At 37.9% G+C, this 22,017-nt stretch overlaps 2 protein-coding genes across 3 annotated transcripts in view; both read right to left on the reverse strand.

Moving 5' to 3' along the window:
• Positions 1–19,877, reverse strand: part of mms22l (MMS22-like, DNA repair protein) — a 35,970-nt gene extending 16,093 nt beyond the window's left edge. For both annotated transcript variants that reach the window (XM_061949397.2, XM_061949389.2), the window contains exons 1-16: positions 19,752–19,877; positions 19,618–19,657; positions 19,293–19,477; positions 16,125–16,250; positions 15,910–15,962; positions 13,390–13,477; positions 13,100–13,277; positions 11,589–11,682; positions 11,090–11,220; positions 10,815–10,928; positions 10,559–10,735; positions 8,280–8,348; positions 8,069–8,188; positions 5,615–5,850; positions 3,624–3,840; positions 1,612–1,901 (exon numbers count right to left, since the gene is read on the reverse strand). In XM_061949397.2, the coding sequence (XP_061805381.2) occupies positions 1,612–1,901; positions 3,624–3,840; positions 5,615–5,850; positions 8,069–8,188; positions 8,280–8,348; positions 10,559–10,735; positions 10,815–10,928; positions 11,090–11,220; positions 11,589–11,682; positions 13,100–13,277; positions 13,390–13,477; positions 15,910–15,962; positions 16,125–16,250; positions 19,293–19,459 (2,060 nt within the window). In that variant the 5' untranslated portion in view covers positions 19,460–19,477; positions 19,618–19,657; positions 19,752–19,877. The remainder of the gene's footprint in view (positions 1–1,611; positions 1,902–3,623; positions 3,841–5,614; positions 5,851–8,068; positions 8,189–8,279; positions 8,349–10,558; positions 10,736–10,814; positions 10,929–11,089; positions 11,221–11,588; positions 11,683–13,099; positions 13,278–13,389; positions 13,478–15,909; positions 15,963–16,124; positions 16,251–19,292; positions 19,478–19,617; positions 19,658–19,751) is intronic.
• Positions 1–22,017, reverse strand: part of fbxl4 (F-box and leucine-rich repeat protein 4) — a 608,311-nt gene that overhangs the window by 72,677 nt on the left and 513,617 nt on the right. The window lies entirely within an intron of this gene.

Genomic DNA, 22,017 nt, shown 5'->3' on the forward strand with positions numbered 1-22,017 from the left:
GAAGAGTTTCTGTCTCTGATAGTTGATATAATAATGTAACTGCATCATAAAGCCTACATGAACTCCATGGTGTTCAGGGATGAATAGTCTCTCCTATTGCTATTGTACTATTTTTTCAGCTATAGTTACATTAATCATTAGTAATGGAGCAGTCTAGTTTTGAATGGCAGAGTCCCTGCTATCACATGTTGATAAAAATATAACATTTACATAATAAAAATCAACTACAGGCTTCCCAAATACTGTAATAAATTAAGCATGATGAGTTGACTTGAAACTGTTTAATGTTGCACTTTTTATATTTAGGAGAAAAGTTTTGTCATTTTATTTAATCTGAGCAACAACTTGAGGCAGTTTAATGTGGATTAACGTGGGCAGAATTATTATAGTGTTCCCAATGTTAAAAGGATAAAGCCATTGTTTACAAATTTGGTAAATAAATAACCAAAAAATTTATATTTTGTTGTTTTCTTACTGTACCGAAAATGAACCGAACCGTGACCTCTAAACCGAGGTACGTACCGAACCGAAATTTTTGTGTACCGTTACACCCCTACTATTGAGTGAGACTGTCGAGAAATATGAACATTTCCAAGCGTTTACAAGCACTTCACCCAAAATTCAAGCATTTTTCAAACCTTGAAAACACAACATTAAAATCCAAGCATTTTCAAGGTTTTTAAGCACCCGTATGAACCCTGATTAATACACAACTCTTGCATGTTACTACAATTCAATAAATCCACATAAACAGGGTACTACAGGGAAAAGCAAACCACTGAGTTAATAAATTACAAAAATCAGCATGCCATCTCATCTTTAAAAAGTTTGTTTACCTTTCGTGCAAGCAAAGACAGATGTTTTCTCACATGCTAGTCACCAAATAATCACATATAATGAATCTTCTGATGCAGAGCCTAGATAAATGATCTACCACTTTCAATAAATACACTTCAAATAAAAGTAAACTAAATAGAGATTTTACATCAGCCTTTCCCAAACTTCCCAATTAAAATGATATAAGCTTAAACCATCAAGTAAGGACACAATTATGTGTTGCAATAAATACATGCATTATGTGTTCTTTGTTAGTTTCTATATGTATGTGCCATGTATTACTGCAACAAATGCTGTATTTTTGTAAGCCTGGCTCTCAGGGAGAAACAAAATGCTCTAATTTGTACCTTGAACAAAGCCAGTTTTGGAAACCGTGCTCTAAATAAATGAATAGCATCCTTCCTCCAGTTTCACTTCTTGCTACTGCTGCATCTCAGCTGTGGCTCTCACCCTTACCTGAGAACTTTCATGTAACTAAAGCCTGTGTCCCACAGGTGAACCTGCCGCAAGGCCCTTCTGACCAGCCTCTCAACATGCAGTCCAGCTTTGCTGCTGTTCCCATGACCACGAGAGGGCCATGAAGGGTCCCACGAGCCTGTAACACTATTAAGGAATCCACCTTGTGAGTGCTACTTAGGGGACAGTCCTCCTGAGACCAACAGAGGTCTGTACAGAGGCGCATGTGTTAACTACCGGTATGTGAGAAAGAATATATTCCAGTGGAAAAAAAACATGAGACATGTGGAGACACAGTACCTAGATGATGACTCTTACCTGAGCTGGGCAAGGACAGTCTGGAGAAAACCAAGCACAGAGTTCAGTTCAGACTGACGACAGGCTGGTAGCAACCACACAAAGCCTTCATTTAGAAGTTTTTCCTCTGATAGATTGAGACTGATGCTGGTTTCGAAGACTTCCGCCACCCCCTCCAAATATGATCCGAGGGGCCCCCAGAGGGCAAGTTTACGAGACATCTCTGTAGTTTTATTGTAGAACTCCTTAGCAGTCTCGTTGAAAGATAAGGCCAGCCCAGTAGCCAGGGGGCCTACATCCAAGCCCCTTTCCTGGAACAAATATCACATTTTGTGATTACTAGACCAATGGCATCACTAAAACATCAATATTGTTTTATACATTTACACAGAATGTACACACACACACACACAAATCCACATAATGCAAATACTGTACATACACACAGTATACAGTACTAAACATTTGTATCTAAAATCAGCCCTGCCCAATGAAATAATTTTAATATGTGCTTAGCCCTCCTAAAACACCACAATTGCCTTTTAAGAAGAAAAACTAACTTTTAGATAAGAAATACTGTATAAAAAACATAATAGCATATATTACAAACAACGACAGTAGTTTTATGAAAAACTGTAATAGTGTTATTCAGCATGTAACTTGGGTAACAGACTTTTGTAGGAGTTTACTACTGGCGGCTTATCTGTCTTGTAACATTAGGAACGGTTATTGTTGTTTATGTTGTTTTTGAGTGTTTGTGTACCAAAGGTAATGCTCCATCATCCAATTTGTAGTCAGGTTTAGACAAAACCAACTTAAACACGTCAAACACAGCATCTGCAGCTTCTCCATTTTTCATTTATGAATGTTCATCCTTTGAATGTTTTTGGCTGATTGCAACAGAGGCTGGCGGAGTATTCATTTGATGCGGACTGATAGTGCTGCAGTCAGGCTGACTCGCCAAGTTGGCTAACCGTTAAAACATGTTTTTAATGGTTTATTTATCTGATTCGCTGGGTATTGTCTGCTACTTCTCCTTTGCACTAACTTTGTCAGTTCCAGTGGTTCCAGTGGACAGTCACTACTTCAACCAGCGGTGGGGAGGCTTGGAACTCAAATGTACTGTATGCTCACAACTTGAAAGGGGTTATATTAAAATGTTCTTTCTACATTTAAAATACTTTGTTGTGGTCTACATAACATGTAATGGTGGTTCTTCAGTCAAAATTTTGCTTGGATTATGTTTTACAGATCATCTTCCAGCTGCTTTCTTAGGGTGCTTTCTCTTCAGGATGCGCAGTTTTGTGGGCTGTCTTATTTACGTAGCTCCATTTAGACTCTGTCTTCTCCATGACAGCTATGATGCAATGAGCTTTTAGCACTTCCATATTGAGTCTCCTGACAGATACAAGTTAGAACTATACGCTCCTTTGTATTAGAAATGGCAAAAGCGGAGGATGATTGTGCATGTACGAGCCAGTCTGCACCACAACAAGAAGATAGACAAAAAAGGAAGAGCTTATTGACTACAGTGTTGGACTACAATGGGAGATTCGCGGAAAGATCTTTGAGTGACTTTCTACCAAATATTGAGATATCCGCTGACGTCATAGGGCAGAAAATGTCACAGCACAGAGCAAATTCCAAATGCCTTGTTTGGAGGAAGTATGAAGAAAGGTAATATTACTTTACAAATATCTCTGCAACGCCTCTACGGTTTGATTTCAAATTTACTACTCCGGCTACCTCCCACCTGGGGATAGGTTGATTGGCAACGCTAAATTGGCCCTAGTGTGTGAATGTGAATGTGAGTGTGAATGTTGTCTGTCTATCTGTGTTGGCCCTGCGATGAGGTCGAGACTTGTCCAGGGTGTACACCGCCTTCCGCCCGAATGCAGCTGAGATAGGCTGCAGCACCCCTCGCGACTTTGTAAGGGATAAGCGGTAGAAAATGGATGGATGGATGTGTGTGTACATCCATATTGTGTATAGAAGCTATACTTGATTATTGTGTAATGATGACCAAACCGTACCTGAAATAACAACACCAGTGCCAGCTGTGCCCTCCACACCAGCGTGCGGTGTCTTGGGGGGCAGTCAGATGGCAAGTAGCCTAGCAGCTCACACATTTTACTGGCAACGTCTTCCAACTCAACCTTCCGAGCAACCACCAGAAAGAGTAGCAGGAAATTCATGAGGCCTGCCTCCGACAGCTCCTGCATCTTCTTCGAGGAGAACTTGGAGAAAATCCTGAAATGAAAATAGACCACAATATTAGCCATCAGCTGAAACAGCAAACATTGTTGAAATAATTGTATCCTTTTTTGTTTAGATACATTGTCAGATGTGTGTGTGGGCAAAATAAAGTGGGGGAGAGAGTAAGAATAGAGAACCGCCCAGCACGCTGTTAGATACTGGGGCTACTGTGGAGAAATGCCTTTAAAGATCATGTTAAATGTCACAGACACTCAGACACACAGCAGTGGGCGCTTAGTCCCTCACTACAGCCAAACCAATTTACTGCAACACCATAGAAGGATCAATATAAAAACACACAAACACACACTGCCATGCTTCCAGTTCGCATTTTGCTCACCTAATAAGAAACAAACATAAAAACAGAAAGCTCTGTAGAACCCTTCTTCCCAAATCACAGATAAACACACATGCAGCCTGCACTGGTGAGTAGGGATGCTGCGTGGGCCAAAACACCAATAGCAAGCAGTCCCAAGACAAACAAGTGTAAAATGTGTAACAGACATACAGGAAACGGACAGTAGAGGACAATTTAAAAAAAAAAAAGGTATCCACAGAAAACATGACAACAATAGAGGAAGATTTTTGGAGCTACTGAAGAATGGGATATTATGTGTTCTGCAAAACTGTTTGAGACAGCATTTCCTCTCAAAAACATGTTTCAAAATCCTGGTTCTAGAAGTCAACCAAAGTCTATCAAACTGGTATGGCCATCAGTGTAGCTGAAATATGGTAGGGATACAGAGGGCCTCCTGACGGGTGAGGCGGTAGCGATAATAGGAAAGGAAGGGAATTGGGATCTGGACTTGTTCCAACACAGTCTCGCTCCTGCCTACCACCCACATTCGCCAGCCCCCACCATACAAGCGCCCTCTCGTTTCGTGTTGGAAAGTACAGCAGCTTCATTAAGACAAATTAACCACCACGCTCGTTAGTTAATTAGCCCCCATGTCTGCGATGCTACTGAGCACATTCCAGACAGAGGGAAGTCATTAGGCGGACTTATCTACGGATGCCTCACTTTGGCACCAAGCCGGCCTAGGACATAAAATAATCACCAACTCAATTTCAACGTGTTTGCGAAACGCATGGCTGCCACCTAAAACCACATCCTCTTTAAAACTAGAGGTGAGGGAAATAATCGATTTTTAAATGCATGGTAATTTGGATATGGACGATTATAAAATCAATTAATTAGTAAACGTCAATAATCAATTTATAGTAAATAAAGTAATGCAAACAGTTCTAAAATTTGGTTGACCGCAGCGAGCCATCTCACTGAGAGATCCGATATCAGTTCCTTTATTTTATGGCACTTATGTTCCAGTTTAGCACACATTTCCATTAATTTAATAAATGTGGGTATTCATTTAACTGTTTTCTATTACAAATGCACTATTTTTTGAAGTTGCAAGTGATAAGCATTAGTGAAACAAAAAGAAATGTAAAACTTGCATCAACATAACGGTATAAAAATTAAAGATGAATCAATAATCGATTTTTAATCGATTCGTAGCTCCTGAAACGTAATCGAATCATGATGTGCCCAAAGATTCACACCTCTATTTAAAACCATGGAACAGCTTTAGAAAGAGCAGGTGCAGAGTATACATATTCTCTCTATGATGAGAACCAGGCAGTTGAAACACGAGGCCCAAGTCAATACCATATGATTTACTGGTAGACTGGCACATGTAATTTTTTTTATTTAGTCACTTCATTCAATCTACAGTATTTGGTGTTTATGTCAACTGTCAAGCGTCCATACCTTCCTTTGATCTGTCTCTGTGGGACTCCGCCTACTCTGTCCTGGGACAGGCACAGGGCCAGCACTCGCAGGAAGATATGAAAGGAGTTGGCAGAGCAGTACAACTGGGTGTGTCCTGCAGAGTGGAGGGGGGATGGCGAACAGCAGTTGCGCACCTGCTCCAGCAGAGACAGCGGGGTCTTGCACAAAGTGCCCAGGCCGCTCAAGCCGAGCCACGGCACAGTGAATGAGGCACCCTAAATTGGAGCAACAGAACACAGTGCCTTTGAAATTACAACTTCACCATAGGCATCGAAAAAAAAGAAAAAAGAAAATGGAAAATCCTGAAAATTTGTAATAGCAAATTACTTTTAAATTTGGAGTTTTGATTTGTTGTATTACAAGTAGGGCTGAGCGATATATATAGAATATACTCAATATATCGCGGGTTTGTCTCTGTGCAATGTAGAAAATTACTATTTTGTGAGTATTCGAGTATACGTTCTCACACAGTTGCTTTTAGCTGCGGGCATTACACTACAGGCTTTTCTCACTCTTTCTCGTCTCTCCTTCTCACAGAGAGATAAAACAAGCGCACCTTCTTACATACGTCACATACTGTCGCACATGCAACGTCATACGCCTTTGCCGAGCAGAGAGGTAGCGGCATGGGTAATGTTAGCTGTGGCAGGTGGTGCAAGCGGAGCGGTACGAGTGGTAATACGAGAGAGAGAAAGTGCGAATCTGTAAACAAATGGAGGAAGAAGAATTAATTCCCAAGAAAAACAGCACGGGGTCCATCGTCTGGCGGTGGTTTGGCTTCAAGCGGGAAGATATTGAACAGACAACCGTAATATGTAAATTATGCGGCAAAAGCGTTGCTACAAAAAGTAGCAGCACTACTAATTTGTACCATCATTTGAAAAGTCACCCGCTAGAGAATGAAGAGTGCTTGAAACTCCGCATGTCAACATCTCCGTCCTGTGCCACACCCACAAAATGCCAAAGCAACCAGCACTGACCCAATTGAGCCTGGCGTCTTCCATTTCCAGATCAACACCGTATGAAAAAAATTGTCAAAAACAGAAGGAGATAACGTCTGCAGTAACCTACCACATAGCGAAGGACATACACTATTGGATTTCCTATTATGCAGCTAATTTTTTTTTAGAGTTAGAGTTGTGTGACATCATGCACAAAAGTTTACTTTATTTGTTTTAAAATATTGTAGTGGCATTCTGTACAAAAAGTGCACTTTAATTTAGTGTTGTTTTGATATGTCATCTTAGTGACATCATGCACAAAAGTGCACTAATAGCTTGTTTTTAAAATGTCTGACAATCTTGCACTTTCTGTTTTGAAATTACATGAATGTTTGTGCCACTGCTTAATTTTTTAATAAATACAGTTTTGGTAAATTGACGTAGTTGGGATTTCCCTCTCTGCATGAAAGTTTAAAATTAGCATATATTAATGCAGTATGAACAAGAATGTTTTAATGTAGACACATAGAATTATCATACTGGTGTGATTTTATGCACCAAGTGTTAATTCAAGGCAAAGGCAAAATATCGAGATATATTTCGTGTATCGTGACATGGCCTAAAAATATCGAGACATATCGCCCAACCCTAATTACAAGTCAGTCAAATTTGGTTGGTTTGCAACTCCATCCATCCATCCATTTTCAGGGCCAGCACAGACTCATTCGTCTAAAAAGAGGCCATGCTGAAAAAAGAGGCTGTTGAAGAAGATTTTTCACGTACTGTATTTCCTCAAATAATGTTTCAAATGACTAATCAATTGCTGATTGTATTGTCCACTCAAACCTGTTTCGCAATAATATCAAATCTAAAAAAATTATGACATCTGATATCTCAATGTTTTGCAATTGTCCAACATGACAGGGCACAGGCTGCCTGCACAACACAGATGGACTCTGCAAACTGTGGTCTACATCGGAGATTTAAGTGGTTAAATATTTCAATACTTGTAAAAATAAAGTGAGAACGCACCCATTACCAACGATAGAGGAGTTTATAATGCACATTTTAAGATAATAGTGATCAATGAAGCAGACTCAAACAATTTTAAGCAATTTAAAAATATAAATAGGATTAACTAATTACACATAAATATTATAAACCTGATAGCTGTAAACATGACTCAAAAAATATTGTTATATGTTATTTTTGATTTTGTCTTTAAAAATAATGTGTTTGGGTTAATACAATATTTTTGTACTATCAAAAAAAATGTTTCCTCCAAAAACACCTAACTTCTGGCACTCTCTGCAGTTGTGTAAGTAAATATCCCAGCCACTACATGAGAAAATAGTAGCCCCTAATATTACTATGGATTGCAATACTTAAGTAACACAGCTGAGATAGGCGCCAGCACCCCCTGCGACCCCAAAAGGGACAAGCGGTAGAAAATGGATGGATGGATGGAAGTTAACACAGTATTTGGCCTCACCAGGTTTTTGCTGAAGAAGTCCCAGAGGGTGGAGACAGCACTGGTACTGGGTTTCCACAGCAGACAAAGAGAAAGACAGCAATGGACATGCATCCTGATCTGCTCCTCAACAAGACCTCCCTGTTATTACACACATGCAAAATCATCATAATCCTACTAAAAACAAAAAACGTTTTCAATAAATTTGAAATGTTAAAATAGTAATTCTGACCTGGGGCTTAAAAGTTAACTTAAGCAGCTCTTCCACAAATGTCCAATTGTCATCGATGGATTTCTCTAACTGTAGACGAAATAAGATGACACAATATTCCCATTACTACCGGTGTTTGTCATTGAAAATATATACAGTATTATAATGTAAATACTACAACCATTTGATAATGTACAAAATATTACTACATATTACTTCAAGGCTCTTGATAAGTATAATTATTAATATAATATTGTTAATACATAATAACAGTACATACATACATAAACATATACAGTATATACACACATATATATATATATATACACATACATACATACATACATACATATATATATATATATATATATATATACACATACATATACATATACATTCAAACATATAACATTATATATACCGTATTTTTCGGGGTATAAGTCGCTCCGGAGTATAAGTCGCACTGGCCGAAAATGCATAATAAAGAAGGAAAAAACCATATATAAGTCGCACTGGAGTATAAGTCGCATTTTTTGGGGAAATTTATTTGATAAAACCCAACACCAAGAATAGACATTTAAAAGGCAATTTAAAATAAATCAAGAATAGTGAACAACAGGCTGAATAAGTGTACGTTATATGACGCATAAATAACCAACTGAGAACGTGCCTGGTATGTTAACGTAACATATTATGGTAAGAGTCATTCAAATAACTATAACATATAGAACATGCTATACGTTTACCAAACAATCTGTCACTCCTAATCGCTAAATCCCATGAAATCTTATACGTCTAGTCTCTTACGTGAATGAGCTAAATAATATTATTTGATATTTTACGGTAATGTGTTAATAATTTCACACATAAGTCGCTCCTGAGTATAAGTCGCAACCCCGGCCAAACTATGAAAAAAACTGCGACTTATAGTCCGAAAAATACGGTAATAGGACTATGAATCTTTGGGCAACTCACGATTTGGTTCGATTTGTGGGGGTAACTATTCGATTCAGAATCTATTTAAAATGATTCTTAATTCAAAATCAATACTTTTTTAATAACATTGGGTGCTAGTTCTACAATTAACTGCATTCCTCCATAAAATAAACAGCGCTGATAAATTGCTTTATTACTTGAAAAGAAAACTGGTTTTGTTTAATAAAATTCTACCCAAACATTTAATGAAGTCAAATCCAAATAAGACAACAAAAGAAGTATCTCGCACTTCTCTTTTCTAAAATAAATCTTTACAGCAGACATGGGCATCTACATCAAAAAGATGATTTGCCTGAGTGGCTGGACAGGACAGATAAAAAAAAAAAACTAAATCAATTGATTTATGATTTTATTTTGTTTTATCGATTACGAATCATTACAAATATGAATCGCGATTCATTAAAAAAATATATTTTTTGACACCCCTAATATATAATCATATATAATTACATCATATATTATGGTATAATATAGTTAATATGTAAAAAATAGATAACAATGCATATGGCCAGTTTTTTAAGTTGTTGCAATTGTGCAGGTGTACGTACCTAATGAAGGAGTTGATAATAATTAACAATATACAAGCATGTGACCCCCATTTGAGAAAAAAAAAGAAAAACTGACTTTAAAAACAGGAAAATCAGCATGACGTGCTGCCACGCAAGCCCCGAAAGAACATTTTGACAATAAATACATTTCCTGCAATTGGCTGCATTTCTACACTATATTTTATAGGGTTTTTTGTAGAAAATTTACTAATATCATTATAATTGAAATTTTAATGTAAAACTATATAACATGCATTCAAAGAACTCAGAAAAAGTTTCCCATTTGCCGACGCTATCCTGTATCCACCCCCCACGGGTACATTCGGTGTTGTGACCTCTGTTTACATTTTTCACGTCAAAAATACAATTTTTTGCTAGTTTGGAACTAACTGTTTGGATTGTAATTATCCAAATATAATTAGCAGCAAAGTAGACAGCAGTCAACAATGTGGCTCTGAAAGCGAACAGAGGCAGCAACAAGTAAGCTAGCTAGATCATGCTAACTAGCTAGCTTGTTTTGGTGTCCCTGATCGTCTCCAGCGATCCTGCAACTCAATGGAGCGTTAAAGCAAGAGGATTAACAAATTTTGTTTAGATCGTATTTTTTTTTATATTAAATTAAAAAAACAAAAACGTGAAAGTGATATTTTGACGCACAAATTAATGTTTAAAAACACGAATTTCACATTACATACAATATAGGTATATAAAGGCCTCTTTCTGTTACATATAACATTGAAGTGTGTTGCTATTTACCTCATCCTGGAGTATGCCATTATGATTGTACTGCCCCAACATTGCTAAATGAGTTAACAGCCACCATGTGAATCCTAAAGGGTCCTTGCAGTGAGCAGGGAGGCCACTGAATTGCTCAGCTGCTGGTTTCCCTGACGCAAGAGGCTTCATCAGTGAGTTCATGTAGCTCCAGAACGACTACAGAAACAAGATTAACAAGTTGATTAATTTAGCTGAGGGAAAATTAAGAGATCTTTTGAAAAAATATATTCGCCACCTGTGAGTGGAGCCTTTTATTCCTATATTCCAATAGGTGAATGACCAAGATCCACAGCTCTTTGGTGCAGGAACAATGGTAATGATGACTGCTAAGAATCTCCGTAGGCCTCACCTTTGGGAAAAAAACAAGACTTGGCACGCTTTCTAGAGTAGCTAATTTTTAACAAGCACAATACAAATGCATCTTAGTTACATTTAAGCAACTCATGCAAACTAAAATACTACTTGTGCATATCAAAACTAAGATGAAATCAGCTATTGCTTGTTTCCCACCTTGCTGTATTTGCCCATGGCCAGACCAGTGAGGTCACAAAGGAGGCTGCACAGGTGCTCCTCAAACAGGCTGGTATCAGTCAAGTTCTCTCCAGTCAGATTCATAAATTGATGAGCATACACCACCTCGCCTGGGGAGAAGAGAAAATTAGATGGTTATAAGAAGACGTGGCTCGGTTGGTTGAGCGGCCGTGCCAGCAACTTGAGGGTTCCTTTTTCGATCCCCAGCTTCTGCCATCCTAGTCACGTCTTTGTGTCCTTGAGCAAAGACACTTCACCTGATGGGTCGTGGTTAAGGCCTTGCATGGTAGCTTCGGCATATCAGTGTGTGTGAATGTGGAAATTATGTCAAAGCGCTTTGAGTATCTTGAAGGTAGAAAAGCGCTATAAAAGTATAACCCACTTACCATTTAATTTTTTTGTCCTTGCATATATGTTTAATGTACGACAAGAACAATGACAAATTACTGATGCAGTATTTCAAAGTATGCAAACAAACCTTCCATTTTGTGGCCAAGTAGGTGGAGGATCTCCAAGACTGACCAGTGGATGTCAAGATGAAGGTGCAACAGATGCCAAGAGGGAGGAAAAATCTGTGAAGAAATAACAGTATACACACCTGAAAAATATTTGGACCAGGAGAAAATTACAAGTATTGCATCAAAGTAAAAAATAAAAAATAAATAAAAGCTACAGACGACAAAGAACCTCGGTTTGTGTGTGTCGAAACATTTGGTCTATCATAAATAAAAAATATTACATATCGTTTATACAACAATTACATTTTATAGCTACTGGATGACTTAAGGGGCCGATTTGGAGCCAGCAAACACCAAAACAATTTCTATTGATTAACTTTGGTGATGTTTTTTTATGGTGTTTTTTTTTTAATATAGTAGATATATTAACAATATATCTCTTATATGGAAACAAATATGTATTATATATTACATATACTGTATATCTGCATCATTACAGCACATTTTCACAGTTAATGCAAGTACTTTTTGACCCAACACCAGTGTCTCCCAAAGCACAGCTTAAGCGTGCAAAAAAGTAGGTTCTGTTGTCCAGATTGCTCTTTTATAAAGCACAGAAAAAGTGTTGCAGATAATGCAAAACATCACAAGTTTGACGATACAATGCCATTTGATGTACAAGAAATGAGTATCTCCATGGTGACAGCCGGTAGTACTCGCAAACTTCTCATTTAAATAAGGCGTTATTTTTGCTTGTCTGCACACGCCGTCTTAGTAGATCACCCACAACACGCTCAGTAATAGTACGCGCAATTTGACATGCTATTTAGCTCGTGTTATTTGGGATCTTTGCAGATCAAGCCATTGGGGGTTAACAATATATTGAAAACTGCACTTAAACTCATAAGCTGATAAAAAGTTGAATAGCCACTGCCTTGAAAAATCAACATTTGCACAAAAATGTCATTTTCTGTCAGACTTTCACATTGTCCAGACCTCTTTTTTAGGTCTACAACTCAACTTTTTTTAATGTACATTTTAAATCACTAATTTACTGCTTCCTAGCTCGGCAGCAAAAGGCCTTGCTTGTGCAGTTCAAAAATCCTGCCACCTTTAAAGACCGAAAGCCTTTTTGTCTTTATCAGCACGAGGTCATGATAGTGTGAATGTCTGACAGAAAGTTACATGAAATCTGATTTCTCCACACAGTTTGACTTTATAAAACTGGGCAACATTTGATCAGCCGATGAAGAGTGTGTTTGAGTTGAAATTTTGTTTTGAATAAATTATACTCTTTGTTCGGTCTCTGTCTACCATTTCTTCTTTTTGTATTTTGATGCTCTATCGAAAACGTGGTTACATTCCACCAGCATAAAATGCAAAAATATGTATACAAATAATTTTCCCCCGGTCTTTAGATTTCATTTAGGAAGAACAATTCATCGACATATTTTGTTTTAGTCATTTGTCTAAGTGGCCCACAATTTCAATTATGTAAGTGTAAAGTAATTGTTTAAGTAATTATAAATACCTTTCCTGGGTTCTGTATAGTGAAAGCACTCTGAATGTTGACAGGCAAGTCTTTAAGACGTCCAATAAGGAGTGTGATGCCAAACAGCTCCTCCAGTAGAACAGATGGGAGCTGACCTTCCAGTTCCTCATACGGGTGGGATGGCTCTGAATCCAGACTGCAGGAAACCCTGAGGTGTCTGAATGAATGTATACAAATCAAAATGTTTTCACAGATTACGTATAAACACATTAATAACTTTATCCAGACATCCAAGTGTCATGGCCAAAATAATCTAATGTAAAAATTACCTGTGCAAGAAGACTTTAACATACTGAAGAAATAAAACACACTGTTGTCTGAGCTCTGATGCTTCATAATGGAGGTTGCCTTTTTGACCTAAAACACACAAGAAACATTCCAAGACAGAGTGCATTAATAGACTTGAGCTTTTGGCAATGTCAGTCCAATATCCAAATAACTTAACCAATTCATCCCTGTGACAGTGAGTTACAACAGACATTTACTTAGTGAAAGGGGACGTAATAAGGATAAAATAAACTTTGTTTGATTTAAAACGACTTCAGTGTATGAAAAATGGGTTCTGATACTACCAGTCATCAAGATGTACTGTAGGTCTAACTCCAAACGGCAATGGTATCTTGCAATGTTCACAGTGGATCTCTACTGCATGTTTGATTGTCAACAGTAGTACTTTCAAATATACAAAATACTGCCTTGTTAGACTTCAGGAGTAGGATGTTCACCGACTGAGTACTGAGGTGGGGGAAATAATCGCTTTTTAGATGCATCGCAATTTAGACATGGACGATCAATTGGTAAAAATCAATAATTGATTTATTTATTGTAAATAAAGTAATGCAGACAGCTCTAAAATTTGGCTGACTGCAGCAAACCCCCTTGCAGAGAGATCCGACGAGCTCCTTTACTTTTGGGCATTTATGGTCCGGTTTTGCACACATTTTCATGAATTTAATAAATGTGGGAGTTAATTTAACTGTTTCTTATTCATAATTAATAGCTTTTTTTAAATTGCAAGTGATAAACGCTTATCTAGTGAAATGAAAAGAAATGTAAAACTGCATCAATATACAGTACATAAATTAAAGATGCAACAATAATACATTTTTAAATTGAATCGTAGTTCCTGATTCGTAATCGAGTCGTGAGATGGCCAAAGATTCCCAGTGAGTACCGGTATATTTTAGTACCAGTTCCAAATTGGGACTGTTAAGACTATGGACATATGATCCAGCTACGGTATTTTTTGATTGAGCTGACCATAGTAATTATGACACAATGTCAACTTCACTTCAGGTGCCGCTGCTACGTTAAAAAAATACAAAAATGAAAAAAAAAAGGGTACGACCACGTTATCAGCTTGGAATAATCACAAATAAGGAAGCAACAACACACACAAAAGGGACAAGCGGTAGAAAATGGATGTAAAAGTATAAAAGTATAAAACAATATTTCCGAAAAAAATACATTCACGTTCGAATCGTCATTCTTATTCATCTCGATGTTGAATTGATTTTTAAGTTTCAATTATCAATTTGAAAACAACAGAAATGTAAAAAAATTAACTACGGTAATACTTTTTTTATAAGAAAAAAATAAAATAAAATATGTTTTAGGCCATCGCCATGCAACAAGAAAAAGCATTTTTAACCCGTAATTTGTTTTGAAAAGTGAAATTATAATTATTATACCGAATAATACATTGTGAAAATTGGTTTGAATCAAGAATCGATTCTGAATCGAATTGTCAATATAGAAATCGGATCAAAGTGTCCAAAGATTCACACCATCACTCACAACCATTGTTTCCTCGCTTCATAAACTGCTCTCCAAGCAATCCAGTAATCCACAGGCGAATATTAAGCCACTCAAAAAATTAAAACATTTAAGTAATATAATAGTCCATAAAGTTGCTCTTAGCAAGATAGCATCCACTTAAAAGTCTCTAGTCGACATCACTCCATCACGCAACGTTTGCTTGGCATCAAAACACACCTTGCTTAAATGCGTACCGACTAACATGCTAATTGACTGTATTGATTTATATATTATGTATCACGTAAAAGGTCTGTGTTCTGCACATTAATTTCCAGCTGAGTGTGATTGTAATTTTTAGAAACACACTCAAGGATTTGTGTGGTCTTTACAAGATGATGACATAACAACTGCATTGGACCTTGGACTGCAAACATAGTTGACTTGTTTAAGACTTAAAAAGCATGTGTTGATAAAATACTTCCCTGCTGTGACATGTCACATGGTGTTGGTAGTGTACAAACTCTTGAGCAAAGAAAAATGGCAATAAAAAAAATAATAAAATCCTAAGTTTAACAACACCAATTAAAATTGTACCGATAAGAGTACCGATAAGAGTACCAATGAATACCGGTATCAATAAGGAATATCAATATTGGCACCGGTAATGATCAAATCCTAACGATATCATAATGTAACGTGTGATTTGGAAGTGAGTCAGATACACACTATTGTGTCATGAGTAAAATACAGGACTCAGTTACAATAATCAGCTTGAAAAACACAAGACATTTTCTATGCAAATTGTCTGATTCATATTACCGTTTGAAAGTAAGTTTCACTCGGTCTTCTACTTGCATGTTAGATCAAGCCATGTATTTAATGATAATTGGTTGTTTAAGAACTAACACAAATATAACTGCATTATGATTTTTTACATTTAGTACTCTGTTGTTTATGTATACAAATATATTTTTTGAGGAAAAGATGACCTTTTATTAGCCAAACTCTATACACTATAGAGTCATGCTTACCAAAGTCATGTGAGCTGCATTGTGCCAAAGTCTCAAGTCTGCAAATATTTTGCCTGAAATATAACAAAACAAATTAAGTAAAATACATGTTAAAGTATATCTTATTGAGCTATCACCTAAAACCAAGAAGAAACAAGAAACAAACACATGTAGTGCATAAAAAACTTCTAAGTACGTATGTTTCTTTAAAACATAAACTTTGTGCATTGGTTTACCTGAGCAGGCCAAAGAGTAGCTTTGTAGATTCAACCAATGCTGTCTCTGTAACCCATGCAAAGCCAAAGATCTCTGCTGTGTCACCTTCATAGTCAGCGGGGGCCGGATCGAGAAACAGCAGCAGCCTACATAGTGGATGTGCATCAAATCATTTTGTATTTCATTTATTTTTCTTCTGCACAATTGTTTATGGTATAAGTTTATTATAAACATGCATACAGTTACAATATGAAACAGAACATATTGTCAGTTTCTTATTGTTGGACACTTTTGCTAAATAATGCCAAAGCATCAAATCACAAGGTTCATGCATTTGGGAGTGAGTTGTACGAAGTTTTGGATACCTCTGACCGCAGTGTCTTGCACCCTTTTATTAAAATTGGCTACATTGTGGCGTTACTGCTAGGTGGATGTACATATTTCGACATTAACTACTACTATCAGCCGGGGAGGGAGGAGCTTTGCACCCTCTGCTTTAAGATGTGTAACTGTTATGGCTGCAGCATGCAGCCCCGCGAGTTATTAAATCGCACGTAAAGCACTCCCACTTGCTCGGATTTAAAAAAAACAAAAAACACTTAAGTGTATATTTGTCTTCACAAGATTTTGCATGGCACTGTTTTGTCAAGATGGATCATTACAAAATTGGATTAGCCGTTAAACTCTGACAGGGAAAAATCAAAGCCATTGCCACATTTCTACTTGGTTTGAGGGAACACAATAAATGGTATAGGTGAACATATTACCGTATTTTTTGGAGTATAAGTCGCTCCGGAGTATAAGTCGCACAGACCGAAAATGCATAATAAAGAAGGAAAAAAACATATAAGTCGCACTGGAGTATAAGTCACATTTTTTGTGGAAATGTATTTGATAAAACCCAACACCAAGAATAGACATTTGAAAGGCAATTTAAAATTAATAAAGAATAGTGAACAACAGGCTGAATAAGTGTACGTTATATGAGGCATAAATAACCAACTGACAACGTGCCTGGTATGTTAACATAACATATTATGGTAAGAGTCATTCAAATAACTATAACATATAGAACATGCTATACGTTTACCAAACTTTCTGTCACTCCTAATCGCTAAATCCGATGAATCGTATACGTCTAGTGTCTTACGTGAATGAGCTAAATAATATTATTTTCATATTTTACAGTAATGTGTTAATAATTTCACACATAAGTCGCTCCTGAGTATAAGTCGCACCCCAGCCAAATAATGAAAAAAACTGCGACTTATAGTCCGAAAAATACGGTACTTTATTTATTTTGCAGCTCTGTATCGATCTGTGAGTGGGTAGTGGGACCTAATGTTGTGACGGTGTAAATGTATATAATGTTTATGAAGTATATTTTTGACCGAGTCTGGATTTTTTTTTTTTTTTTAAATAGCGATGACGTTTTGTCTTTAATATACATACAGTATTTAAACAGTTTACATTTTCAAAAGATAAATCAGGTAATTTTGGACAGGGCGGGACGTGGTTTTGCAATCTGGGAATGCCACAAACTAACATCTTGCAGACATACAAGCAGAATGTTATTAATGTGACTGAAGAGAAAAATGTTTGCAAAATTTACACTAAAGCATATCCAATACATATTATCTCGACCAGTGGTTCTCAAATGGGGGTACGCGTACCCCTGGGGGTACTTGAAGGTATGCCAAGGGGTACGTGAGATTTTTTTTAAATAATCTAAAAATAGCAACAATTCAAAAATCCTTTATAAATATAAATAAAAAACTATCTTTTTTACAAATAGTTCAAGAAAGACCACTACAAATGAGCAATATTTTGCACTGTTATACAATTTAATAAATCAGAAACTGATGACATAGTGCTGTATTTTACTTCATCTCTTTTTTTCAACCAAAAATGCTTTGCTCTGATTAGGGGGTACTTGAATTTTAAAAAAAATCACAGGGGTACATCACTGAAAAAAGGTTGAGAACCACTGATCTAGACCACAATACATACATTTTAAACACTGCAGAATCAAAATCATCCATCCATCTTCTTCCGCTTATCCGAGGTCGTGTCGCGGGGGCAGCAGCCTAAGCAGGGAAGCCCAGACTTCCCTATCCCCAGCCACTTCGTCCAGCTCTTCCTGTGGGACCCCGAGGCGTTCCCAGGCCAGCCGGGAGACATAGTCTTCCCAACGTGTCCTGGGTCTTCCCCGTGTCCTCCTACCGGTCGGACGTGCCCTAAACACCTCCCTAGGGAGGCGTTCGGGTGGCATCCTGACCAGATGCCCGAACCACCTCATCTGGCTCCTCTCGATGTGGAGGAGCAGCGGCTTTACTTTGAGCTCCTCCCGGATGGCAGAGCTTCTCACCCTATCTCTAAGGGAGCGCCCCGCCACCCGGCGGAGGAAACTAATTTTGGCCGCTTGTACCCGTGATCTTGTCCTTTCGGTCATAACCCAAAGCTCATGACCATAGGTGAGGATGGGAACGTAGATCGACCGGTAAATTGAGAGCTTTGCCTTCCGGCTCAGCTCCTTCTTCACCACAACGGATCGATACAATTGAATAAATCAGAAACTGATGACATAGTGCTGTATTTTACTTCTATTAGGGGATACTTGAATTAAAAAAAAAAATCACAGGGGGTACATCACTGAAAAAAGGTTGAGAACCACTGATCTAGACCACAATACATACATTTTAAACACTGCAGAATCAAAATCATGCATTAGAAAAAAAATTCACATAGGCAATAAAACAACTGCATAATAGAAATACTGCAAGTTCGCAGAACAAAAAAGTGAGCCAAACCTGAGGAATGTCCTCCTTTAAAGGGGCTCTATGATGTAAAAAAAAAAAACTTTTCTTGTTAGAAATGTGGGTCTTTATGGCAGTACTTGAAGCCAAGTGTGTTCTGAGGTGGTATTTGGAGAAAAGCGTTTGAGAAAAACTGATAAGCATAATAAACACCTTGGCTATAATATTTTAAACATTTTATAAAGAAACCGACAAACAAAAACAATGTTAACCAGTGACACTTGCGTTTTCCAAAAGCATTTGTTTTATGGTGTTGTGTGTTTTTTGGTTTTGGATCATTTCTGTTCGGACGTTGCTGTGTGTTCGCCCATACTCGGCCCATGTAGTCAAAGCCTTACATGAGGATGACATGTAGGCATATTTGTTTGTTACCTTTTCAAAGAACCTCTGGCAGTGTACCCCTCACTTGAGAGTGCTCCAGTAGGATCCTCTTTAGGTTCAGAGCAGTAGAACCAGGGCGGTTTGGTTGAGGTCGGATCACACAGACTGTGTGTGGGAGAGACTGGAGGAGTGAGGGATTGGCTGAAGTCGTCAGCCATGCTGTTCGCCACTTTCACCTTTAATAGCAATAGACATTCAATGAGAAACGACACCACATGCAACATGTACCAGCCAGGTAAGTTTCAATCAACCGTTATTTGTCAACTATAGCAATGTAACAGCAGATTTAATAGGAAACGTGTCACTTTAACTGTACCTTTAGTTTAGATGTTTGTCCTCTGGGCCCCGGTCAGCGTCTGTAGACAGAACACGGAGTTCAGACATGTATATACAAACAAGCAAGACCAACTAAAATAGTCAAACAGCACTTAAATTGAGAAAATATGTTACTTGGTGTCAGGAATATCCCGTGAATTTGTTGCAAAGTGCGGCGCTGTCACTGCCGCCATCACTACATTGTTTGTGTTCCGGGAGTCTCCCGCGTCTATGCACTGCGCATGCGCGCAGACAATTTTGAGGTCGTTGATTGGTCGGAAGTTTTACAGTAGGCGCGGCTTACTGAAATGGGAGAAAATAACATGAGGTCTCACTCTTCCTGTTTTTACGAGTCCTGCTTCGGAATATTTTAATTTCAAATCCAGTATTGGATATAATTATTGGATATTTTAGTAAATTTAGTTACAGGTGTCATGAACACATTCATTCTATAATACTTAATTCGAACATTGCTAGACATAATGTTAATATTTTTTAATGCATTCACAACTGTGACCCCAACAGTCTGTTTCCACATGATCAACAGACGACCGTTCTTCTACAAGGTTTCACTCACATGGAAAGGTTAAAGTGAAGTTAAAGTTCCAACGATTGTCACACACACACTGGGTGTGTTGAAATGTGTGCTCTGCATTTGACCCATCCCCATGTTCACCCCCTGGGAGGTGAGGGGAGCAGTGAGCAGCAGCGTGCACCGCGCTCGGGAATCATTTGGTGATTTAACCCCCAATTCCAACCCTTGATGCTGAGTGCCAAGCAGGGAGGTAATGGGTCCCATTTGTATAGTCTTTGGTATGACTCGGCCGGGGTTTGAACTCACGACCTCCCAGTCTCAGGGCGGACACTCTAACCACAAGGCCACTGTGGCTGGAAAGGTAAATGTTTGTTTATTTCTTCCCGCATTTAATTCCTTGTTGTAGTTGTCAATGGATTGTAGGGAATGTATAATTGTGTTGTGACATTTGTTTTGGATCCTTGTTATCACAAAACTAAAACCATAGCAGCCACGCTAACAATGTTATAGTTTGATTTGGGTTAAATTACAGTCATTAAAACAATGTTTAGGGCTTCACGGTGGCAGAGGGGTTAGTGCATCTGCCTCACAATACGAAGGTCCTGAGTAGTCTTGGGTTCAATCCCGGGCTCGGGATCTTTCTGTGTGGAGTTTGCATGTTCTCCCCGTGACTGCGTGGGTTCCCTCCGGGTACTCCGGCTTCCTCCCACCTCCAAAGACATGCACCTGGGGATAAGTTGATTGGCAACACTAAATTGGCCCTAGTGTGTGGATGTGAGTGTGAATGTTGTCTGTCTATCTGTGTTGGCCCTGCGATATGAGGTGGCGACTTGTCCAGGGTGTACCCCGCCTTCCGCCCGATTGTAGCTGAGATAGGCTCCAGCGCCCCCCGCGACCCCAAAGGGAATAAGCGGTAGAAAATGGATGGATGGAAAACAATGTTTAACATTATAAGAGATACTGACAATGAACATCCTGAATAATGGGAAGTACATCAGTAAGGTGTCTTCCATATCCAAAGAAAATGAAGGACAGCTAAAAAAGACAAAACAAGACTACAACAGGTTTTGTAGAGAAATTAGATTAGATATAATCTGCATTAAAAAACAGAAGACATGCTTAACAATAAAAGAAAACCCCTAGATCTCTTAATACAGTGGTTCTTCACCTTTTTGACCTCAGGGCCCAACTTTTCCACGACAGAGGGGCCCAGGACCCACTCATATTTCAAGTAAGTAAATGTATTATTTTATTTATAAGGCACTTTTTACAGATACAAAACACAAAGTGTTGCATAAAACATAGATGATTTAAAACAACAATTACAATAAAACAACAGGACTAATGCGATTAACACTGGATTGGTATTCTTACTCTTGATTTTAATCATATTCAATAATTATATCTAACCTACTTATTGTTTACAACTTAGTCAAATTACAGGTAAAAGCCAGTAAATTAGAATATTTTGAAAAACTTGATTTATTTCAGTAATTGCATTCAAAAGGTGTAACTTGTACATTATATTTATTCATTGCACACAGACTGATGCATTCAAATGTTTATTTCATTTAATTTTGATGATTTGAAGTGGCAACAAATGAAAATACAAAATTCCGTGTGTCACAAAATTAGAATATTACTTAAAGCTAATACAAAAAAGGGATTTTTAGAAATGTTGGCCAACTGAAAAGTATGAAAATGAAAAATATGAGCATGTACAATACTCAATACTTGGTTGGAGCTCCTTTTGCCTCAATTACTGCGTTAATGCGGCGTGGCATGGAGTCGATGAGTTTCTGGCACTGCTCAGGTGTTATGAGAGCCCAGGTTGCTCTGATAGTGGCCTTCAACTCTTCTGCGTTT

Source organism: Nerophis lumbriciformis, linkage group LG04 (genome assembly GCF_033978685.3).
Source record: "Nerophis lumbriciformis linkage group LG04, RoL_Nlum_v2.1, whole genome shotgun sequence".
Classification (NCBI taxonomy): domain Eukaryota; kingdom Metazoa; phylum Chordata; class Actinopteri; order Syngnathiformes; family Syngnathidae; genus Nerophis; species Nerophis lumbriciformis.